Source organism: Carassius carassius, chromosome 24, assembly GCF_963082965.1.
Source record: "Carassius carassius chromosome 24, fCarCar2.1, whole genome shotgun sequence".
NCBI lineage: Eukaryota > Metazoa > Chordata > Actinopteri > Cypriniformes > Cyprinidae > Carassius > Carassius carassius.
Window position 1 is genome coordinate 6,210,034 of NC_081778.1, and position 24,877 is coordinate 6,234,910.

Here is a 24,877-nt window from a genome sequence, read left to right on the forward strand (position 1 = left end):
TTACCAAATATGCACCACTGTTACGACATTCATGATGCATTGTGAAGTTTTAGCTCTCAGTACAATGCGAAGATCTGTCATCTGTTGCTGCTCCAGTTTTGCTTGTAATAACCTCCATCGAGGAGGAGGAGGACTCTGCTGCTGCTGCTGCGGTCGGACTGAGTTAAAGCCGGGATGGAAATAGAATACGAGCCGCTGTCTAAACACATCACATGCATCCATTATTTCTGCAAGCCAGTCTCACTTCAACATGATGCGCGCTCGTCTACAGCATCCTTCTCTCTCCTCCTCTGTGGGGTGGACCCAATGAGGCGTTTCTGAGAATACAGTATCACCTGACGACGTCTACCTGGCATCGTCTTATTAAGGACAGATGAAGATGATGATAGAGGAGGATGAAGCGGAGGCTCATCAGGTGGATATGGAGTCGGATTTGGGCAGCAGACCTCGTTCATGCATCTGGACGAACGACTTCTCATGTGAGGTGAACGCGGATCTGTCGCTTAATTTCTCCATATTTAAAGTAGATTCGGATCATGTTCCATCGCCGGCGTGCAGGAGGAGGAGGATGATGCTGGACGCCGGAGGATTTCACGACTTTACGGGAGCTGCGCTGCGCAAAACCAAGGCTTCCTCGCGACGCAACGCGTGGGGAAACCAGTCCTACGCGGAGCTCATCACCCGAGCCATCGAGAGCACACCCGAGAAAAGACTCACCCTGTCTCAGATCTACGACTGGATGGTCCGATATGTGCCCTATTTCAAAGATAAAGGAGACAGCAACAGCTCTGCCGGATGGAAGGTAACACAGGATACATGCGTGCACACAATAACAAGTCACGTTTGCTGGTCAACTTACACTAACAAGGTTCTTGACCTGATGATTTGATCTAAAAATAGTTAACACTCCACGTGAATTTGCCATAACATTACATGAAATGTAATACGTGCACTATTCAATATGTACTGTATATAAACACACATACTACTGTATATAATAATACAGTACACAAATTATGTGATAGCCTAATACAGGGTGCATAATGAGTAAAAAGTGTTCTTAACATATTATTGTAAACTCATCTGTATTAAGAACCCCATATATTCCAGAACCATTTATTCATTTGAAATTCAATCATTCTGGATAGATTAAGTCTTGTTCTTAAACTCTGCTTATTTCATACAGAGAGAAAAAAAATGGCAAAGATGGGAAAAATGTGGGTGTTAGAAAGATAGGATTTATGCAAAATATTGGGGTATAATACAATGCACATTTTATAATACACATACAATTGTTTGAGTATGTTTAAGTGGATGATGATGGAGGATAAAGGGTTTTAGGAGGGAAACCTCTGCATAATGCACTCATGCACTGTCAGTCTCCCACTGCTCCAATACTCTGCAATCAGACTGACTCATTCCAAACACATGTTATATTGTGACACCTTTGTAATTTTTTTTTATTTCATATGGGAACTTCACACTTTATTTATTTACAGTTACAAGCACCATATTTCAATTTTAATTTCAATAATTCAGATTAATAATTCAAGTGCCTCTCAGTTAGGATTTTCAATGAGAAAGGATTTTTTTCTAAGAGTTGTAGGGCTGTCTGTTGTTTGTTAGGTTTTATTTTGTCCGGCCCGGATTGTCTTTTGGCACTTCTTCAAAACAAGAATTTCAAGAATTTTTAAGGCATAATTTGTTAAGTTATGTAACCCAATCCAAATGGTCAGCTATGGTACTAACATCTTTTGTAGTACTTGAAAGTTGTACTTTGTCAGTGTTTCATCCAATAATGATTCTAGCAGAAAATATCTAAGCAGCATACTGTTGCTGTGGTTACCTCCTCACACAAATGCAACTCTGTTCACATGTTTCAATTTAAAATTAATTAATTAATTAATAGCACACTCGGAAATTAACCTTTATGCAGGTAAGTTAAACCCTATTGAAACATTCAACCATCCAGTTTCCTAATCGCTTGTTCTATGTTGGGTTGTAAAGATGCTGGAGCCCATCCTAGACAGGGAAACACCATGGATGGGCTTCTATTGAATCCTATTGCCCATCATATTTATAGTTACATGTAAATAATAAAAAGGTTGACTTTTAAAGCTCTCCTAACTATTTGTTTTGGCTTAATTGTGATGGGGAACAATTTGCATCCCTGATATTGTGAAACAGATAGGCCACAAATATTACATATTATATTATTTCATATGCTTATGACAAAAGTACTGTTTGTCAGAAACACATTGTCTTAAATTAACTGTGCTGAACTGTGCCAACAAAAGACACACTGAGGATCCCTTGATAGCATCAATACTATGGTTCAGCACTCAGATAGTGCTAGAAAAAGAATAAGTTAGTAGCCTCACAAAGGATCCTCAGTCTGCTCAGACCTCATAGTTCAGAGCTAAGCCTATATCATTAAAATGATGTCCTCAGAGGTGTGTTGAAAGGGAATTAGCTGCATTATCATAGTATCAGCCACTGCCTAAGCTGTAAAAACCTGTTGAGACAAGTCCCACGTGATGGAGGCGATCTTTATGCCTTTCTTAGCTCAAACCTGACATAAAAAAGCATATCCTACTGTCTTCAAATTTCATGAAAATGCATTTTTTAATCACACATTGACTATACGTTCAGCATATATCTTAAATTAAATCCATATACAATTCTTGTATAGCTATCAATATATCATTGAAAGTCTCATAGATATTACTTATTAATAATACACACACACACACACACACACACATATATACTATATATATATATATATATATATATACTGTACTGTATATGTTGTGCAGTTATGCAAACCAGTGCCAATGTGTGAACTGCCGACAAAACTCTACTGATTTAAGAGGAAAATAAAAAAAGAAGAGATAAAAATGTTTATTATTATTATTATTATATATTTTAAAAATTTGTATAACAGTGTTACTGTTATATTTATAAAAGTGTTTTTTAAATATAAAAATTGAAAAGTTGTCCTGACAGAATCAGAATGACAAACAATCATTTTAGTGACAACATCTGATTATAAAACAGAAATTAAACTTGTGTTACCCAAACCAGTTTTTTCCCTGAATATTTTTTAATATTGTGATGAACTATAGTATAAAACAACTGGTCATAGTTTCTAAATAATTAGACATCATCACTGTTTAAAGTCTGCTAAGTGTAAGTTTCAAATACTCATAAATGATGACAAAAAGATGCTCTTTCATTTATTTGCTCTTTCGCTGTGGTCTGGTTTAGTTAGTTAAATAGTATTTGAAGAGAAATGATAACATGACTTGAGGCTGCTATAGCAAGAGGGCCCTCTGAGGGTACAAACCCCACACGATAGAGACAGAGACTATAAGTTATTTTGCTCTGTCTTGCCTCAAAACAGTGATTTTTGGGCACCTTGTACAATAGGCTTGCGTGAGGAACAGATGGCTTCAGTGTGATGACACTGAAAAAAAAAAGAGTACACCACTAAATAATGGCAAGAAAACACATCTTTCTATAAGCTGTCCTTGTGTGCTGCACACGCACACACACGCACACACACTTGTCCAGTGTGGTCAGCTTTACTGACTCAAACGACTCCTAAATGAGCCAGATCTTTTTGGTGAGTTAAAAACGCACAGTGCAGTCAGTATAGCCCAATTCCATTTATTTGTGAATCATAAAATTACTACTTCTCAGCTTATTCAGAGGTCCTCTGAGAAATCTGATCCATCTGGATAAGATGTCTGGGATTGCCTTATTATTTTCTACATTCTTTCTACATTCTGAGACGTTCCTCTTCAGGAACTCGAGCTGCGTCGAAAGCGCTTTGGGGAACGAGTCCTAACGCCGCCAGACTACCAAACCCCTGCCTGGTGTGTATCCGAAGAGCACAGCTCAGGACAGAAGGACAGAAGCGCCTGGAGTGACTGGCATATCTAGGTTTTAAGTGTGAGGTTTTAAGTGTGAGATGTCTGTCTGAGATATCTTGAATGGTTCAAACGGGGGTTTGCACATAGCCTCTAACACCACAACCAAGTCCCACGGGGGAATACGGGACCGTACTGGAGGTCTCAGCCTCAGTGCACCGCGGAGGAAACGTGTAACTAGTGGGTGTCTTCCCAGAGACTGACCGTCGAGAAGGGCGTGGTAGGCCGCAATGGCCGCCACGTAAACCTTCAGAGTAGAGTGGGTCAACCCTGCAGAGAGTCTAGCCTGTAGAAACTCCAGAACTGTACCAACTGGGCAGTTTGCTGGGTCTAGCTGGTGGTCTCTGCACCATGAAGTGAAGAGCTTCCCCTTCAGGGCGTACAGTTTCCTCGTAGAGGGAGCTCTGGATTGGAGTAGGGTCTCAACAACCTCAGTTGAGAGACCAGCTGCTACCAGTTGTGCCCCCTCAGAGGCCACACCCACAGCTTCCACAACTCCGGGCGAGGGTGAATTATCGTGCCCTGCGCCTGTGAGAGTAGGTCTGTCCTGATCGGTATGTCCCACGGAGAGCCGTCGAGGAGCGAGACTAGATCTGAGAACCATACTCGGCCCGGCCAGAACGGGGCTACTAATAACAGACGGACCCCGTCCCGGCGTACTCTCGCCAGAACTCCCGGGAGCAGAGCGATAGGGAGAAATGCGTACAGACGAAGCCTCGGCCAGGTCTGTACCATAGCGTCCAGTCCCAGAGGAGCTGGATGAACTAGAGAGAACCAGAGGGGACATTGTGACGTCTCCTGAGTCGCAAAAAGGTCTACATGAGCCCTGCCAAACACTCTCCATATCTGATCTACCACCCGTGGGTGAAGTCTCCATTCCCCGGGCCTCGGCCCCTGCCTCGACAGTATGTCTGCTCCCATATTTAACTTCCCAGGAATATATACTGCTCTTAATGAGAGGAGTTTGCTCTGGGACCACACCAGGATCTGGTGCGCCAGCTAGTACAAAGGGCGCGAACGCAGACCTCCCTGGTGGTTGATGTAAGAGACCACTGATGTGTTGTCGGTGCGCACCAACACATGGTGACCTCTCAGGTCTGGGGGGAAGTGCTTCAGTGCACGATAAACTGCTAGCATTTCTAGACAATTGATATGCCATGTTAGATGGCGATCGCTCCACAGACCACGGGGAGGGTGGCCACTCATGACCGCACCTCAGCCGGTGAGGGACGCGTCCGTCGCTAGTGTCACACGGCGACAAGGAGCTCCCAGCACCGGGCCCTGATTCAAGAACCAAGGTTTCTTCCACATGTCTAAGGCACGGAGGCAGCGCCGCGTGACCTTGATAGTGCGAAGCGGATTTCCCCTCGGGGAAAATCCCTTGGTCTTGAGCCACCACTGTAGGGGTCTCATGTACAGCAGGCCAAGAGGTATCACGTTGGACGCAGCTGCCATCAGACCCAACAATCTCTGAAATTGTTTGACAGTGAGTGACTGGCCTTCTCTGACTCTCTTGACTGAGATGAGGATTGACTCGATACGAGCAGGGGACAATCGTGCCTGCATCGCGGTCGAATCCCATACTACGCCTAGATAGGTGGTTCTCTGAACCGGAGAAAGTACACTCTTCTTGGCGTTCAGTCTCAAACCCAGCTCCCCCATATGTGCGAGAACGACATCTCGATGTCGAACCGCAATCTGCTCTGACTGAGCTAAAATCAACCAATCATCGATATAATTGAGAATGTGGATGCCCTGCATGCGCAAGGGGGCCAGAGCCGCATCTACACACTTTGTGAACGTGCGGGGTGAGAGTGCGAGGCCAAAGGGAAGTACTCGGTATTGGTAGGCTTCGCCCCCGAAAGCGAACCTCAGAAACTTCCTGTGTTGTGGAAGGATGGAGATGTGAAAATATGCGTCTTTGAGATCTATCATGACAAACCAGTCCTCGGACCTGATCTGAGCTACAACATGCTTGATTGTGAGCATTCTGAACTTCAGTCTCATAACTGAACGATTTAAGACCCTCAAGTCTATAATCGGACGCAGCCCCCCATCCTTCTTTGGAACTATGAAATACCGGCTGTAAAATCCGGGCCTCCTGGAACCTGTCGACGACAGAATTAACTGCGTCGCCGAACAGGCCAGTCGGCTGGATCGGGGCGTCCATGAGGCAGACCCTGTCCCGTTCTTTCATATCGGACAGGGTCAACCATAAGTGCCTCTCCGCGGCCACCATAGCTGCCATGGACCGCCCAATCGCTCGGGCGGTCTCCTTGGTGGCGCGGAGGGAGAGATCAGCGGTCCTTCTTAACTCAGAGATATCATGGGACTTGATCTCCTCTCCCTCGTCTAGCTCCTTAAGCAGGTTGGCCTGGTACGCCTGTAACACCGCCATGGTGTGCAGACACGCACCAGCCTGACCTGCAGCCGTATACCCTTTGCCCACCAAAGCCGAAGTTGTTCTTAGTGGCTTTGAGGGCAATGCCGGGGCCTTTAGAGACGATGCCGCGCCAGGGGACAGATATCTCGCAAGCGTCTGTTCCACCTGGGGCATCGCTCTATAACCGTGCTCTCCCATCCCCACTACATTTCCGTAGTAATCAGACGAGGGGATGTAGAGGCGGGCCGAGAATGGACACTTCCACGACCTGGCGATCTCATCATGCAGGTCGGGAAAGAATGGAAGGCCCCGGCTGGGAGGTGGCTGACTCGCGCGCAGGAAGCGTTAATCCAGCTTGCTTCTCTGCGGTTCAGTAGACTTTTCGGCGGGCCAATCGATACTTAATTTGGCCACCGCGCGAGTCACCACCTCTAAGAGCTCCTCATACTGTAGCGAGTGGGGTGGCGAATCCCTATCGAGCGACTCCACATCGACCTCCTCGGAGGAAGAGAGGCGGAGCGTCGATCCCTCACCCTGAGTGGAAGGAACCGCTGTGCGTGCTTCCGACTCTAGGGATTGGGTGCCGGATCTGGCAGAAGTGGAAGGAGATAGGGACTGGCCCGTCTCCATTCACTCCACCAGATCGACTTGCGAACCCCACGAGTGCAGCTGCCGTTCTGCCTCGGCAGAAGCGGGACCAGCACCGCTGGGAACGCTGGCGAAGGCCCCCTCCTCAAAGAGGGCCCTCCGGGAACGAAGCAGCCGCACCGACATTCGCTCACAGTGCGGGCAGTCGGCCCCCTAGAGAGCCGACTCAGCGTGCTTCGAACCCAGGCAAACCACGCACAGGTTGTGTGTATCCCCACCCGTTATATATCTCGGGCAGGGAGGAACACACAGCCTATAACGCGATTTGGAATCGCCATCTGAGTGCTTAACTTTCGCCTTGCTTTTTGGCATGTCTAGGAGCTCTTTTAACTGGACAGACAACAGTAAATAAGACTCACAAGACGGACAAATGACATTCACACACAGAGCGCTTGCTGAAAGACGCGAAGCTGACTCCAGCTGCGTTGCACGTGCGTTTTTAGCATCCTGGTCGCTTACGTCACCACGTCGGTGACGTCACGCCCTTCCATTGGACTGATTACACACGATATTCAGAGTCGAACTGAGCTGAGCTGGATGATGAAATCACTGAATTAACAAAGAACTGACTTTAACTGATAAACTGAAAAAATTGTCCTCTTGAAATATGAGCACATTATTTCTGTTTAACACGGTATAAGCTGCTTTGACATTATCTATATTGTATAAAGCACTTTAAAAGTGACTTGACTTGAGAATATATGTAAAAAATTTACTTTCACAGAAATATAGCAGAACGTTGTTCTTCAACCAATTCAAGTATTGTGTTTTGTATTTTATATATTTATCAACATATATAACCAATAAGCTGCATTTTATCAAATTATTATGCATTGCAAACCCTAATAAGTTACATCACAAAAAATATTAAGTTAATAAACTCAAAGATAAAATTGTTAAAACTTTGGATTTTGATTTTGTACACAAGCATTTGCACATAAATATTGAGTTAACTAACTAACTAAATACAATTTGATTGCAATTATTATGGTACTGGGGGTAGGCTTCAGTTCCCATTATCTCTCAACCTGTTGATTGGTGGTTACCTTATTTGTAAGTTAATCCATAACATGTATCCATGCATGTGTTTAATCCATAAATGTATGCCTGTCTTCGTGGTCTGTGTGTTTTTTTTTTTGTTTTTTTTTTTGCTTTTTAGTGGTTCTTTATGAAATGTGTCTCGCCGCATGTAAGCATACATCCAGCGTGTGTTGGGTGTCTGTGTGTTTGCTGATGAACTCAGTTGGAGACTGAGTCCTCAGGGAACAGCTCCTGTTAATAATTCAGACATGGCTTATTATCAAGCAAGTGCAGATTCCATCTTAATTGCAAGCAGTCTGTTCTGCTCAGTATCTCAGGAAAGCATGTATGCCTAAATGTTCAACTCTGCACACACAAGAAACAGCCACCTGGACCTTTCAGAGGCAGAATAAAATAACTCCCTTGCAATGACTGATGTATGATAAACTGATGTTAATTGATAAAAATGTCTAACAAGTCACACGCCATTGTGAATTCGGTGCAGTGTAATCTTTCGGACTTTAAAGTGTATATGTATATAATTTTCTGCATGTTAAAATACTTCCTCCTTTCCAAATGTATTGTGCAGAGACTTTTACATTTAGTCATTTTGCAGACGCTTTTATCCAAAGCGACTTACAATTTGGAAATACATACAGTGATTATTCTTAAAGAGGCAAACAGACACAGGAAGTGTGCATATAGCCACATGCCTGTATGAAGGGACCCATTGAATGTATATGGAGAAGAGGAGGGGTCAAAGAACTGATCCCTGAGGAACCCCAGTGACCAGTTGATGTGCTTTGGATACCTCCCCTCCCAGGCCACCCTGAATGACCTAACAGTGAGATAGGATTCAGACCAGCGAATTGGAATACCTGTGATGCCCAGTGAAAGAGGGCAGACAGGAGGATCTGATAGCCACATGCCTGTATGTGCACATGCCTGTATGCCACATGCCTTTTCACACTTTCACTTTTCACACTTCACTTTCACTGATGATTGACAACGTTAAAAGAAGCAAATAGATCCAGCAGAGACAATAATAATCCACTGGTAGGCCTATTCCCTGAAGAGAGTAGACACTTCCAACACATTGCTCCATTTGTTTGAGCACCCTGACATGTCTATATCTTGCCCAACCAATGCCATGAGTTTTGGATAGCACAGTTGATGGTTAGAAGATGAGGAGGTGGTAGGAATGTTAGAGAAAGCTGTTTGGTTCAAATAATAAGTCCTTTAAAAAATTAATATAAATTCAGTAGACTTTAATCAAAGGAAGGTCAAAACCATTTTTAAGAACTATAATAATAAAAACGGAAGATGTGGTTGACAGGAATTAAACATAAAAATATGGTTATGATGTTTCTGGTATTATAGGATGGCATATCTGCGCATGCATATTTATGACTTGAGGCCTGTTCACGGAAGATCACTATAATGATACTGATATTGTTTTAAAATCAAAATTTTAAAGAACAGCACACACAATCCACACCACAACTATAATGATAATGGCACAAAGGAATGATAGTGTTGAAAACACTTTCCAACTGATGAACAATAAAAAACACTGACAGCCAATCAGAATCCATCCTGCTTTAAATAAATGAAGACAAACAACACAACTGAAGCACATGCTTAAAAAAAACAGAAAGTCATTGTGTGTTGGTGTGGACCCTAATGTAGTATTATAGTTATTGTTTGTGGTGTGAACAGGCCTTTATAACCATAACCATGAGGCCACAATCCCAAAAAACTCAGACAGGAAAGTTGGTCTGCTGACGCTCAGCAAATTAAGGAACACAGACACAGCTGGATCATATATGACTAATTTATTTTATTAGTCATTCTGTTAAATAATTAGTAAATCATGTTGCTTGATTTATTTAAATAATCCCCTCCCTGTATATTTTGTGTCTGAAATGGAAACACTTACTAATGCCAAAGAAATGCTAAAGAAAACCTAAAAGTTTCATATAATCATATGTCATTTATCATGAAGAATATGTTGGGTATGTCCTTTTACTGTTTTCATTGTAAATTATTTGGTAATTAATTTTTTATTGCAAAACCATACATGTATATATGGTACGGTCACTTACAGTTAACAAGTTAACAGGTTTTTAACAGAAACTTGATCTAGCATGTGTGTTTTTGTTAAATCCATGTGAACATAGAGTGTCCCATTTGTTATTTTATGATTCAGAAGTGTGCTCATAAGTGCCCTGTTTGCACTATCCACCCTTCTGTAAAGCCTGCACTGGTAGACTTTATAGCAAACGACTATCTGACAGTGAGGACAAGCAAGTGCTGTGGGCATCAGGACCTTTGACTCAGAGCTGTCCAGATGATTGCAGGTGAAAATTTGGTTAGGTATTGGTATTATTCACTATGGAGACTCAGGTGTGTTCTGGATTTGACATACAATGGTGACATACAATACCTTTTTAGATCCAAAGGGTGACATCTAAAGTCAGTCAGGAAAGGGTTTATTAACCAAGTACTTAATATGAAGTCAAAACAAATCCAAAATCATAGGGAAAACACCATAGAACTAGAAATGAAGAACTGCAGCAGTAGGAACTAGATTTGAACAGTGTTCAGCAGGGGTAAAAAGAGGTGCTGAGGGAGGTACACACGGTTGAGATGTGGCCATGTGCTTTTTTATGAAAGTAGGTCAGTCTGAAGGCTGAATGTTTGCTATTCCATCCATGTAAACTCTGAGCTCAGAGTCGCAGATAGCCCCACATGAACCCATGCTTTTTATCTCTCCCGTTATGCAACTCTTTGTTCCATCTTTCATTTGTTCTCTTTATCTCTTTTTCCCCAAACCTCTCTGCTGTTTTTTTTCCATTGGCACATTTAAGATTCAGCCTTTTCCAAAATTACTCAATCTTGTTTCTATTTAACCGCTATGTATGTCGCTTGAATAGCTCTCAAACAAACATGACAATTATGATGTCATTCATGCACCACGTGTGTTCCAAACCAGGGTGACTTTCTTTCATCTGCTAAACATAAACAAAACATTTTGCTGGCACAACCAGCAAAATGTTCACTCTGGTTGTTTCCATACAAATAAAGTGGATTTTGACCAGGAGAAAACAAGCTCCAAAAAGGAACAAACGAAAAATTTATTTTGAAGTCATACAATTGGTTTAATGTACTGTAAGCGACAGACTGAAATGTAGGTCTTTTAAACCTAAACTGGGGTGAGTTTTCCGATAACGTTTTCTCTTAGAAGACTCTAAAGGTATACAGTATCTTAACTAAAGGTATAACTTTTCTAGGCGTGTTCCCCAAACTATACCTTAGGAAGCTGTTTGAGGTACAATATACGTTCTTATGTGTGCTGTCCATGGTAGTGGTGCTGAATTGGTTGATATCAGTGGCTCGGTGGATTATTCAATGGATTATTCACTCTTTGCAGGGGCTGCTTCAGTGCAGTACATGAGAAAGCAGTGTTCTTTATAAAATAAGCTTTGATTTTAAACAAAGACACAGAAGTCTTTCGTGTTAGAATGCAACAAACTTGCGTGAAACTCCGCACCACATTAATTCCCTTTAAATAGACTCCTATAAGCCTTTACTGCCTAATGAGTTGCCAGCTGATGTATCTTTGGACAATATAATAAAAAATCTAACAACCATAAATCTAATGGCGATTTTATTCTTTGCATGAAAACACTTCAGTCAGCCTCATTGAACAATGGGTGTATTACAACTTTAGAATTATATTTGTTTAAGCCGAGATGTAAGGAACTGTGAACTGTCAGCAGTGATAAGGTATAGCTAAGACTGGTCCAGACCAACCTTATCAAAGTATGACTTACAGAAGGTAAACTTAACTAAGAAAGTTTTGGGAAACACGTATGATGTAGTGTTAAGAAGGTTTCGGGAAACACAGCCCTGTGCTACATTTCCTGATAGCATTGTCTCGTAGTGCGCTATGAAGATTCAAAAGATATATCTTGACTTAAGGTATACAATTTATTGGCTTGTTCCCTGAGCTATACCTTAGGAGGTTGCTTTCTTATGTGCAACGTTACCAGGTACTGTCTATGGGGGTGGTGCTCAATTGGTTTTAAATAAAGACAAGGAACTCTTTCCTGTTAGAACGCAACAAACTTGCTTGAAATTTTTACTTTTGCTTTGTGACATAAAGTACATTACATCAGGGAATAAACCAATAAAGAAAAATATATACCACGATCACCTCCAAGTGGTCACCACATAAAATATTGCTTAATAATTTAACAGCTTTTAACAAAAGAAAGAAAGAATGAAAGTATATAATTTACAACTTGAGATATAACTTAAGAACAACTTTGCGTTAAGAAGGTTTTGGGAAATGTAGCCCTGGTCTGTTCATCATATACAGCTTTCTTATGTAAATTGATGTAACACATTTAGTGTTCTGTTCTACAGAAGAAACAAAGTCTTGCCAGTTTGGAATAACATCAGGATAAATAAATAATTGAGTAAAAGAGTTTTCATTTTTGGGTGACATATTTTTTTACAATATTTCTTATACTTGCATATGAGTCATGCATCCTAAACTTAATCAGATTATTGCCTTTCTTCCCAGAAATATTCACTGGCATTTGCCCAAGTCATTCAACTTGGTACTTATTCGTGATTCTGAAGTCATGTCTTGAGTAAGCGTCTGTGTGGTGCGTACGCACTCATTGTTGGCTCGGTTGACAATGACAGTTGCTGCTTTACCTTGCATTAAAGGTCAGAGTTTGTGGCCAGGGCCTTACCCTTTTCCTATCTTCTTTTTTTTTCTTTTCCTTTCTTTTTTTTTCTTTTCCTTAATATTTTATTTTTACAGAAAGAGAGAGAGAGAGAGAGAGAGAGAGAGAGAGAGAAATGATGGAAAGGAGAACAGGGAATCCATGATTCCCGTGCCACCTTTCACTAGATGCAATTTGTCCTTTTTGACATCCAGAATGTTTCAGTTATGGATAATAAAATAAAATGCAGGGATCAACAGCTTATCCTTTACCACAACATTGCTATTTGAGAAGCCCCCCAAAGATACTACTTTTAATTTAGAGAAAAATATATGAATATAGATAGCAATTTTAAAATTAAGACATAAATAAATTGAATGCAACCTCATGGTATTTGAAAGCTAAATGAAGTAACTGGAGCTAGTGCAGTATGCTGCTTGGTCATAATGGTCATAAATTAAGAAGAACAACAAAAGTGAACTAAAAATAATAATAATACTGCTTAATAACCATACAAATATAAACTTTTCTTAAAAGCTTGTTGAACTGTAAACTTTACTCACTTGCATTATTTTAAACTGGAAGGTCCAAAACCTGGAAACCCGGAGTATGCATTTTAACATTCCCTCTTATATCTTCCTGAAGTCCAGGTTTTTGGTTAAATGCCTGAAATAAGGTCTGTGGTGTAAGGGAAACAGGTCAATTTAGCTCAAAGGGAATCATTTAAGATTTTAAAGGGAATTTGAACAGAATCACTGTTTCACGGCTGATCACTGAGACACCCTGCGATTCACTGAACGAGCCATTTAACATCAAATCTGCGCTGGATATTAATATCCAAAGTATAGTGAAAACACTATCAATTAGCACAGTAACAAGATCGACAGTTTAAGACATTAACTTGTAAGCACAAAACACAAGATACTTCTCTTTTCAATATGAATAAGGCTTTATTGATAAATCTAAGACATATAAACTAATCTAACAAATAAACGCACGCACTCACACATTCACACAAGTTGCAGGAAGATCGAAAGTTAGGGAAAGATGAGTTTAAGAGAATGGAAATGTGGAATCCCAAGTTTACAGCAATACGTGAAATTGCATAGACATGAACAACCATCAATCACTTAATTAGCCCTCGCAATGAGTTCCTCAATGAGGTTAAAATTATATTAGATACACCAGTACAAATGTCTGAAGGTACATTGCCTGTGTTCCCTTTGTTGTCATCGAAAGGGGGTTTCCGATGTCGCTGATTGGCTGGATGTTCAGTAGTCGCTGAAGTGATGTCTTGGGAAGCCCGTGGTTGGGCGTTGGCTGAAGATGCAGAGTTGTGTGGGCTGACACGGCGTTACAAAACTTAACTCAGAACACCAAACTCTCAAACAGAAAAGAAAAGAAGTAAACTTTGCCGAGACTAGGTGGTGTTTCTTCTGATCGTGGCTAAGTAGCAGCAGGCATGCAGGCCGAAGCATGCTGGAACCGCGCTCAAAGAACGCTTAAAACATGGCTAAAAGCTAAAGCTAAGAAGCAAAGCTACAAGCTAAAAGCTAAAAGCAGGCATGACTAATAGCAGAAGCAAGGCTAAAACTAAAAGCATACATGACTAATAGCAGAGCAAAGCTAGAAGCTAAAAGCAGAATTTTATGGTGTCCTGAGTATTTAAACTGGCCTGTTGGCCACACCTCAAATGTTGTCTTGACCAATCAGATATTGTCTTGGCTCGGGGTATCATAAATCATATGTTATCTTATCAAGCACATGGTCCGAATTTTCCCGCTCTTGCAGGGTCTAATTTTGGACATGATTCCTATAACAAGAATATGATACATTTGATAAATAACTGATGGTCAGGACTGTTTCAAGCAAGCAGATTCAAGCACAAACATACCAAACATGATTATGAATCCTTAAGCTATCCCATAGTTATTAAAAGACATACACAATAAGGGATTATAAACATGATAGTCAAATGTGTGGGTTACATATAAATGAATATGGAGTGAAGCGATGGACTGATATTCATTTATAAGTCTTTTTGAGTTAATTTTCGTCCATATATATATATGTAGAAAAGACAGTTTTCTGTGCCATTATCTGACATAGATTTCTGTGGAGACCAGAGGTTAAAAGGCCCACCTTAGGAATTTCAGTCTGGTTCTGCTAGGTGGGGGAAGTCAAAGGATCTTGTGTAGTACTCTCATGGGTTTACACGTGATGTCCGGCGTTGCCTATCAAGTACGAACAACAAATTTGACAATCTCTTCTCCGAATTGAAATTGTCAATAATTGTTCTAGTGGTGTTAATGTTGAAAGCTGTTCTGTGAAAGCGTTGGTTGGTTGGTTATCTTGCTTGGGACTTGTGGCACAGAATGTTTTATGACTTCCTGTTGCCTTACTGAGGAATTCGGCTCGTGTTTCAACCACAGTCCTAATCGACTCTTTAATTTGTCTGATTCGAGTCAGATCCGCTACAGTGGTTAGCACTAGTTCAAGATCCTTTTCTTTTCTTTCTTTATATATTTTCTTCATTTTTCTATGGTAAAAATTATATCAGTAATAACCCCCTGTGATTTTTTAAAAACTTTTTCTTGGAAGTTGCTATTAAGTGGCAAAATGAGACTACAGAGGTTAAGATTACTATAGATTGTTATTTCAGTGACTTTTTCCTTTATTTTTTTTTTCATTAAGTCTAAAAGAGTTGTGTTTTGTCTCTCATCTCATTTTTTTGAAGGAAGCACAGCTGTATCCTTCTCTGCATATGTATCCAAAAAGCATTGTTAAAGTCCGCGTGAACCGGAAGTTGCTAACGACTTTTCTCCAGTGTTGTGACATATTTCTGAGAGAAACTGAATACTAAATGAGGAAAAATAGTGGGCGTGGCCTTATTTTCCAACTAGCACCTGATTGGATCTCACAAACCCCATTTCGTGTTCTGTCCAATTTTTTAAGCATTCGTGCGTGAAGTGCTTAGAGCACATCCGTGACCTCTCTCTTATCCCTCCTTTCTTGAAATGTAAAACTTCAAGCCATCTGGACCGTAACGAGGGAATTTTAGGAAATGGGAAAAGTGTTTAGTGAGTGCCACAACCAAAAATGTGCACCTCCTCGCCATCTCTCCTTTCAAGCGCTGTCAATGCCCACAAACACACAGGCAGCCTGTCTACTGTCAGTTTGAGGGGCGTGGTTACGGATGCGAAGCAGACACCCAAACCATCAAACTTACGTCATCAGGGAAGGTCCTCCAATGCAGTGGGGAGGGGCATTTTCAGATTTTGATTAAATCTATCTACAAATAGATTTTGAATTGTGAATCGCCGATCTCGGACAGTAATTGATTTAAAACGCTAAGAATCAAATGAATCGCGATTTCTATAGTGATTCAATGCTTTCAAAATATATATGTCACACCCAGGGGCTGGCTATGCTTTAACTAAGCCACACCCCTTCTCAACTTCCACCTCGAGGAGGTCCCCAAACCCGACCCAATGGCCAAACAACACGAGAACAAGTAAGTGATAAAACAATCTTTATTTAAATATTTAAAAATAGCTTGGGGAATAGGGAAAGGGCAATTAAAACTAAACTCTGACTCGGCCCTCCAGATGGGCTATGGCCGGGAAGAGGTCAGGGAGCAAGGGGGCCACGGGGATCCGGGGCGTAGGACTCGGGCCCCGGCCTGAGTCTTAGGTATCCGTAGCGCCCTCCTTCTTCCTCCTCTTCGCTGAATACAGCTCACGGTAAGTACTGGTTCACACAGTTCGTTCTCGAGGTGCTCACTCTCTTTCTCTTCCTCCACAGGCAACGGGCTCTTTCTCTTTCTCCACAGGCAACGGCTGGGACACACAGGCACAGTTAATTCAGCTTGGTTTTGCTCTCACCTCTTCGCTGATTACAGCTCACAGTAAGTACTGGTTCACACAGTTCGTTCCTTGGGTGCTCACTCGCTTTCTCTTTCTCCACAGGCAACGGCTGGGACACACAGGCACAGTTAGTTCAGCTTGGTTCTGCTCTCACCTCTTCGCTGATTACAGCTCACAGTAAGTACTGGTTCACACAGTTCGTTCCTTGGGTGCTCACTCGCTTTCTCTTTCTCCACAGGCAGCGGCGTAAGTACAGGTTTCCTCAATCTCTCCTCGTGTTACCCACTCTCTCTCCTTTTCTCTCCACAGGTATCAACTTGGGCACAATAGCACAGTTAGTTTGCTTTGAATGGCTCTCACCTCTGGGCTGGACACAGCGTACTGTAAGTACAGGGTTCGCTCTATTCCTCCTCGTGTTATTCACTCTCTCTCTCCTTTTCTCTCCACAGGTATCAACTTGGGCACAATAGCACAGTTAGTTTGCTTTGAATGGCTCTCACCTCTGGGCTGGACACAGCGTACTGTAAGTACAGGGTTCGCTCTATTCCTCCTCGTGTTATTCACTCTCTCTCTCCTTTTCTCTCCACAGGTATCAACTTGGGCACAATAGCACAGTTAGTTTGCTTTGAATGGCTCTCACCTCTGGGCTGGACACAGCGTACTGTAAGTACAGGGTTCGCTCTATTCCTCCTCGTGTTATTCACCTCTCTCTCCTTTTCTCTCCACAGGTATCAACTTGGGCACAATAGCACAGTTAGTTTGCTTTAAATGGCTCTCACCTCTGGGCTGGACACAGCGTACTGTAAGTACAGGGTTCGCTCTATTCCTCCTCGTGTTATTCCCTCTCTCTCCTTTTCTCTCCACAGATATCAACTTGGGCACAATAGCACCGTTAGTTTGCTTTGAATGGCTCTCACCTCTGGGCTGAACACAGCGCACTGTAAGTACAGGTTTCCTCTGTTTCTCCTTGTGTTACTCACTCTCTTTCCTTTCCTCTCCACAGGTATCAACTTGGACACAAAACACAGTTACTCTACTTTGGATGGCTTTCACCTCTGGTCTGGACACAGCGTACCGTGCTATCTCCGGAGATCTGAAGCACGCTCACAACATATACTGTACTGAACTAGGCTAGGACCAGCAATCTCCTTGTCCTCCCACGCCGAAGTGCGTGAAGGCGGGGGTTTATCTGACAGGACACACGGCAATACACAGCAGCCCACAGCAATATACAGCACCACGTCAAAATTATAGGTTTTCACAGCACGAAGACTCACCCACCACACCCAGTGTACGGAAAGGACACCCGTCTTCCTTCACTTCGCTTGGTTCGGATCTGGCGATGGAATATGCGGCCTAGCTAGTGATGTCGTCGTTGTGACTACTTCAATAAGTATTCCTTCGGCTCTCCCACCACACTATATTAGGGGTAGGGCCGCCCTCCTCCTCCTGGAGAGATCTACACAACGCCAGGTCAATATACAGGGCACTTTCGACTGGCTCTTAGTACTCACATCAATGCCACTTCCAATCCCCTTTTTCACGTCGTCTCAGTTCGCCGTATAATCTGTTCACTTCTCAACCTTTAAGGTTCACGATGTCTTCACAATCATACAATTCCAGCCTGAGGGAGAGAGAGAGTTAGACAGCTACCAGCAGCGTACCAAGACGGGCACAACCCAGTGCTTCACACACACCAAAAAGAGCTTCCCAGACTGGGAAATAACTTGGCCTTAAGTACTGCCTTGTCCAGCGTATCCTCCAATCACCAACCGCTGTCCCTAACTAGGCACAGGTGCATCGAATTCCCTGATTTTCCTTCTTACGGCGCTACCGGAAGTTCCGGTGTTCTGTTTTTCCGGTCCGGGCGGAAACGCTTCCGGGCGGAACCAAACTTCCCGAATTTTGGTTCCGCCCCTAAAGATCGTCACCTTGTGACATCCTCCCCCGCCAATCCGTTCTAGTCCCTAGAACGTCCTCGGGCTGTCCACTCCCCATAGCGGGCAGGGGGTCGGCCTCGGTTCTCTCGCTGGGATCGTCTCACTGGTGAATCGGGCTCAGCTTGTTCAGGGGCTGCTTCTGGTTCTCTCGGGGCGATCGGGGGTGGTGCCACCACGGGTCTCCCTGGTACCACAGCCCAACCTTCAATCCAGGGGGCCGCTGGTACAGGTTCCGTGGGGACTTCTTCCACGGCTTCAGGGTAGTTAGGGCATGGGCGAATCATGTTCCGGTGCACCACACGGTCGGGGCCTGACTTCCCTTCTGGCCGGATGGTATAGACCGGCTGCCCCGGCCTCTGCTGCCGGCAGACTACATAAGGGGTGGCCTCCCAACGGTCACTCAGTTTCCCCTTCCCCTGCCGCCGATTATCTCTCACCAACACCCTCTCTCCTGGCAGTAGAGGGGCTTCTCTAGCAGTCCGATCATACAACCGCTTACTTTTCTCTCCTGCCGTCTGTATCCTTTTCGACACCTGCTCGTAGGCGAAATGCAAGCGCTGGTGATGGCGCCCCACCCACTCCGTTACACTTGCTTCCTCTTGGTCGGCTATCACTCCTAGGACCAGGTCAGTAGGCATTCGTATGTGTCTGCCAAACATCAGGTAAGTGGGAGCGTAACCCGTAGTACTATGTATACTGTTGTTATAGGCCTGTAGGAGGTTTGGCAAGGCACTCACCCAATCGTCCTGCCGTTGTTGGTCCAAGGTCCCCAGCAGCCCCAATAGGGTCTGATTGAATCTCTCACAGCCGCCGTTCCCCTGAGGATGATACGAAGTGGTGTGAGTTTTCGTGCAACCGTACAACTGGCATAGTTCTCTAATTACCCTGGACTCAAAGTTGGCTCCTTGATCGGAGTGCAGAAACTCCGGGCATCCGAACGTCTGGAAGACGGCCCGCCATAAAACTGTAGCGGTGGTGGTTGCAGTCTGGTCGAGGGTGGGGATAGCCCAAGCGTACTTTGTGAACAAATCCGTTATTACCAAGATGTTCTGGTAGCGATCTCGTGGTCGGCCCAGTGTCAAGAAGTCCATAGCCATGATATGAAGGGGGGCCTTCGCATGGATGGGTACCATTGGCGCTCGGACCTCCCGTCTGGACTTAAACAATATGCATCTCGGGCAAGCTTGAATTAGGGCGTGCACCGATGCCTCTAGCCCGGGCCAAAAGAAGAATCTCCTAAGCAGGGACACGGTCCTCTCCTGTCCCTGATGCCCCAACTGGTTGTGGTACGCCGAAACTAAAGCCGTTACCTCATCTGCGGGTACCACGATCTGGCGTACTTCTTCGCCCAACTTCGGGTCACTGACCCTTCTGCACAAAACGCCATCTCTCAGCTCCAGCCTGTCCCATTGCCCCAGCAGCCTCCTCCCAGTATCCGTCTGGGCTAACCTCTCCGCTGGCGTCAGCCGTCGGCCCTGTTCCAGCCATTCTCTTACCAGCCGCACATCTTGATCCCTGGCCTGTCTCTCCCTCCACCGACGGGGATCCCATCCCCAGTTCTCAGGCACGGCCTCTTGTCTGCTGCCTGGTGCCTCTACTGCTCCTACCATATAGCCCTCCTCCGGGCTGGCCCCTCCGGGGCTTTCCGCTTCGGGCAGCCTTGAGAGGACGTCCGCGTTCGTGTGTTCACGCCCTGGTCGGTACTGTAGTTGATAGTCAAAGTTGGCCAGTTGGGCCACCCACCGCTGCTCCACGGCTCCCAGCTTCGCCGTCTGTAAGTGTACTAATGGGTTATTGTCTGTAATGATCGTCACCTTGGCACCCCAGAGGTAGTCTTTAAATTTCTCACTTAGGGCCCACTTCAACGCCAGCAGCTCCAATTTGAAAGAACTATAGTTCGCATCGTTCCTCTCGGCTGGGTGGAGGCTCCGGCTGGCGTACGCGATGACCCTCTCAACTCCGTCCTGCCGTTGAGCCAACACCGCTCCCAGCCCGAGATTGCTGGCATCTGTATACAAAAGGAATGGTTTTGTGAAATCTGCGTATGCCAAGATAGGGGCCTGTAGCAGCTCCTGCTTCAATGTCTGGAACGCCGACTCACAATTTGCATCCCAGTCTACGTTGGGCGACCCCCGGCCCCGGTTACGACCTGTGCCAACCAGCAACTGATTAAGGGGTTTAGCAATTTTTGAAAAGTCCTTTATGAAACGCCTATAGTATCCCACAAATCCTAAAAAGGATCGCACTTGCCTCACTGTCCTCGGGGCCTTCCAGTCCTTCACGGCCGATACCTTTCCAGGATCTACGGACACTCCAGCCGCACTGACCACGTGGCCCAGAAAGTTGACTTCTCTCCGTAGTAAGTGACACTTATTGGGCTGTAGTTTCAATCCGTACTTCTCCATGGCCCGAAAGACTTCCTCGAGGTGCCTCAGGTGTGAATCAAAATCTGGGGAGTAGACAATCACATCATCCAGGTAAACTAATACTGACTCCATTAACTGACCTCCCAAGCACCGCTGCATCAGCCGCTGGAAGGTGGCCGGAGCGTTACAGAGCCCGAAAGGCATCCGGTCCCATTCAAATAGTCCAAACGGGGTTGTAAAGGCAGTCTTCTCCCGGTCTGCTTCGGCCACCTGCACCTGCCAGTAGCCACTGGCCAAATCTAGGGTAGAGTACCATGCCGACTGCGTGAGGCTGGCAAGCGAATCTTCGATCCGTGGCAAAGGGAAAGCGTCTTTCTTAGTCACGAGGTTCAGCTTACGGTAGTCCACGCAGAATCTCCAAGCCCCCGTCCTCTTTTGCACCAGCACTATGGGGGCCGCCCACGGGCTGCTGCTTTCCCTAACAACTCCTTGCTTCAGCATGCCTTGCAGGAGTGTACGTACCTCGGTATACAAAGTGGGCGGAATTGGGCGATACCTCTCCCGGCTGGGCCCTGCATCCCCGGTAGGTATATGATGTTGTACCACCTGGGTGCATCCGTAGTCTTCGTCGTGGGTGGCGAACACATGCTGCCATCTCCGAAGGAGGGCCTGTAACTTCTGTGTCTGTGCTTGCTCTAAATCCTCCCCTTGTAACGACTCACCCGCCAGGTGGCTCGGCACACTCCTCTCCATACCACCCCATGGGGTGTCTACTTGTGTCAGGGCCACCTCGATGACAGTGGGGCACACCTGACGAAAACTAATATCCCTCTCTTCCCTTACTTGGTGGGATGTAACCGTTGTCAGACGGGCTAATCGTTGGTGCCGATGTAGTTGCACCGCGTATGGATGTACATTCCGTATCCTCACGGGGACTCTCCCCCGCCGGACCGTCGATAATCCTCGTGCCACTTCCACTTGTGGACAATCCACATGGGGCTCCACCAGCACCCACTCTTCTGGGCCCGCTCTTCGGGGCGGTACTCGCGCCCACACAACAGCCTCACTTTTTGCGGGGACAGACAAAGCAAAACGACACATCACTCTTCCTACCTCTTCCTGTTCCCTGCGGACTTGGCTCATTTGCACCCTTCGACAGTCAGCTACCACACACTCCCACTTGGGCCTCTCTGCAGGTGGTATCTTCGATACGGGCCTAGCCCGAAATAGCTCTTCCCAGCAATCAGCGAGGACATTCATGCCCAACAGGGCTCGATGTGCACCCAGACAATGGTCTTGCACGATAATCACACCTTTCTGGGGGACCATCACTCCGTGAACCTCTAGGTCCGTCAATCGGTAGCCAATATATGGGATGTCGAGGCCGTTTGCGCCCTTCAGAGTAAGCCAGGGGGCCTCCGCCCCTGGTGCCCCTTGTTTCCCAAACACTTCTTCGGATAAACTCTCAGCAAACAACGTCACTTGGGAGCCTGTGTCTACCAGGCATTGAATCTCCTTGCCGCACACTCTCACCTTCGCCACGGGGCTACGCCCAATCATCTGGCTCCTAGAGCCATATCCTCTTCCAGGGTCTTCTCGAGGGGTCCCGGCCACACGACCCACAGTGGCCGGCCGACCTAAAAACCCCCTTCTGACGCCCTGCGGGGCCCACACTGACGGCTATAGTGACCTGGTTTGCCACAGCGGTTACAGATGGGTCGCCCTTGCTCGTCCCATTCGAAACGGGGCCGGTTAAAGTGGTTCGGGCGCCTGAACGGCTCTCGGCCTCCCTCTGAGTACACTCGGTCTCGGGGCGCCGGCCGTGGTTCCTCCCGCGCCCGTCCTTGGCGCAATTCTCCTACGAGGGCTTTAGACAGTTCAGACATCTGATCGCGGACATCTTTCAAAAGTTCAGCCTTCAGTGCTTGCTTCCAGTCAGGGCCTCCGGGTTGTGCTGGTGCTACTTCACTGACAACCGCACACACTGGGGAACCACTCACCTCAGTCTCATCACCTTCCAGGGCCAGTGCCTCTTTCTTCAGATCTTCGAACGTAAGACCCGGGTCCCTTCGAAACTGGATACGTAGGCTCTGTCTCACCGGACCCTCCTTCAACCCCAGAAGAAACTGGTCCCGCAATAGAGTCTCTCCATCTCCCAACCCGTGGTCCCGACGGGTCTGTAGTCGGGCGAATTGCTCTCGCAACCTCAGGGCGAAAGCTCTAATCGGTTGGCGGGGGCCCTGCTTACAATTGAAGAACTGGGAGCGAAGGACAGCTACGGGGGTGTGGTCACCATACTGTTCAGTGAGGAACTGGAACACGGTTTGGGCGTTGGCTCTAACGGCTTCGGGGGCGGCATGCACCTCTCGCCGCGCTTCTCCATCCAGGGAGTTTAACACAAATTGAAGCCGCTGGGCTGCACTAAGGCCCTGTAGGTCGGCCAAGTACTCTAGTTGAGCCTTCCATTCAGACAATCGTACCTCGGATTCTGTCCCCCCATATTTTTGAATCCAGGGGCTCCCCATAAAAACGGGCATGGCACGGGGTTGGGCTGAAAGCCCCGCGTTGTCGGTCATTGGACGACCTTGGTTACTCAACTCGAGGTGGAAACCCTGCCGACTACGCCAAATCTGTCACACCCAGGGGCTGGCTATGCTTTAACTAAGCCACACCCCTTCTCAACTTCCACCTCGAGGAGGTCCCCAAACCCGACCCAATGGCCAAACAACACGAGAACAAGTAAGTGATAAAACAATCTTTATTTAAATATTTAAAAATAGCTTGGGGAATAGGGAAAGGGCAATTAAAACTAAACTCTGACTCGGCCCTCCAGATGGGCTATGGCCGGGAAGAGGTCAGGGAGCAAGGGGGCCACGGGGATCCGGGGCGTAGGACTCGGGCCCCGGCCTGAGTCTTAGGTATCCGTAGCGCCCTCCTTCTTCCTCCTCTTCGCTGAATACAGCTCACGGTAAGTACTGGTTCACACAGTTCGTTCTCGAGGTGCTCACTCTCTTTCTCTTCCTCCACAGGCAACGGGCTCTTTCTCTTTCTCCACAGGCAACGGCTGGGACACACAGGCACAGTTAATTCAGCTTGGTTTTGCTCTCACCTCTTCGCTGATTACAGCTCACAGTAAGTACTGGTTCACACAGTTCGTTCCTTGGGTGCTCACTCGCTTTCTCTTTCTCCACAGGCAACGGCTGGGACACACAGGCACAGTTAGTTCAGCTTGGTTCTGCTCTCACCTCTTCGCTGATTACAGCTCACAGTAAGTACTGGTTCACACAGTTCGTTCCTTGGGTGCTCACTCGCTTTCTCTTTCTCCACAGGCAGCGGCGTAAGTACAGGTTTCCTCAATCTCTCCTCGTGTTACCCACTCTCTCTCCTTTTCTCTCCACAGGTATCAACTTGGGCACAATAGCACAGTTAGTTTGCTTTGAATGGCTCTCACCTCTGGGCTGGACACAGCGTACTGTAAGTACAGGGTTCGCTCTATTCCTCCTCGTGTTATTCACTCTCTCTCTCCTTTTCTCTCCACAGGTATCAACTTGGGCACAATAGCACAGTTAGTTTGCTTTGAATGGCTCTCACCTCTGGGCTGGACACAGCGTACTGTAAGTACAGGGTTCGCTCTATTCCTCCTCGTGTTATTCACTCTCTCTCTCCTTTTCTCTCCACAGGTATCAACTTGGGCACAATAGCACAGTTAGTTTGCTTTGAATGGCTCTCACCTCTGGGCTGGACACAGCGTACTGTAAGTACAGGGTTCGCTCTATTCCTCCTCGTGTTATTCACCTCTCTCTCCTTTTCTCTCCACAGGTATCAACTTGGGCACAATAGCACAGTTAGTTTGCTTTAAATGGCTCTCACCTCTGGGCTGGACACAGCGTACTGTAAGTACAGGGTTCGCTCTATTCCTCCTCGTGTTATTCCCTCTCTCTCCTTTTCTCTCCACAGATATCAACTTGGGCACAATAGCA

The 24,877-nt window shown here is 45.7% G+C and overlaps 1 protein-coding gene across 1 annotated transcript in view; it reads left to right on the forward strand.

Annotated features, from left to right (window-relative positions):
* Nucleotides 1-24,877, forward strand: part of LOC132102745 (forkhead box protein O6-like) — a 38,943-nt gene continuing 14,066 nt past the window's right edge. The window contains exon 1 of the mRNA XM_059507377.1: nt 1-802. Coding sequence (XP_059363360.1) covers nt 374-802 — 429 coding nt within the window. The 5' untranslated portion in view covers nt 1-373. The remainder of the gene's footprint in view (nt 803-24,877) is intronic.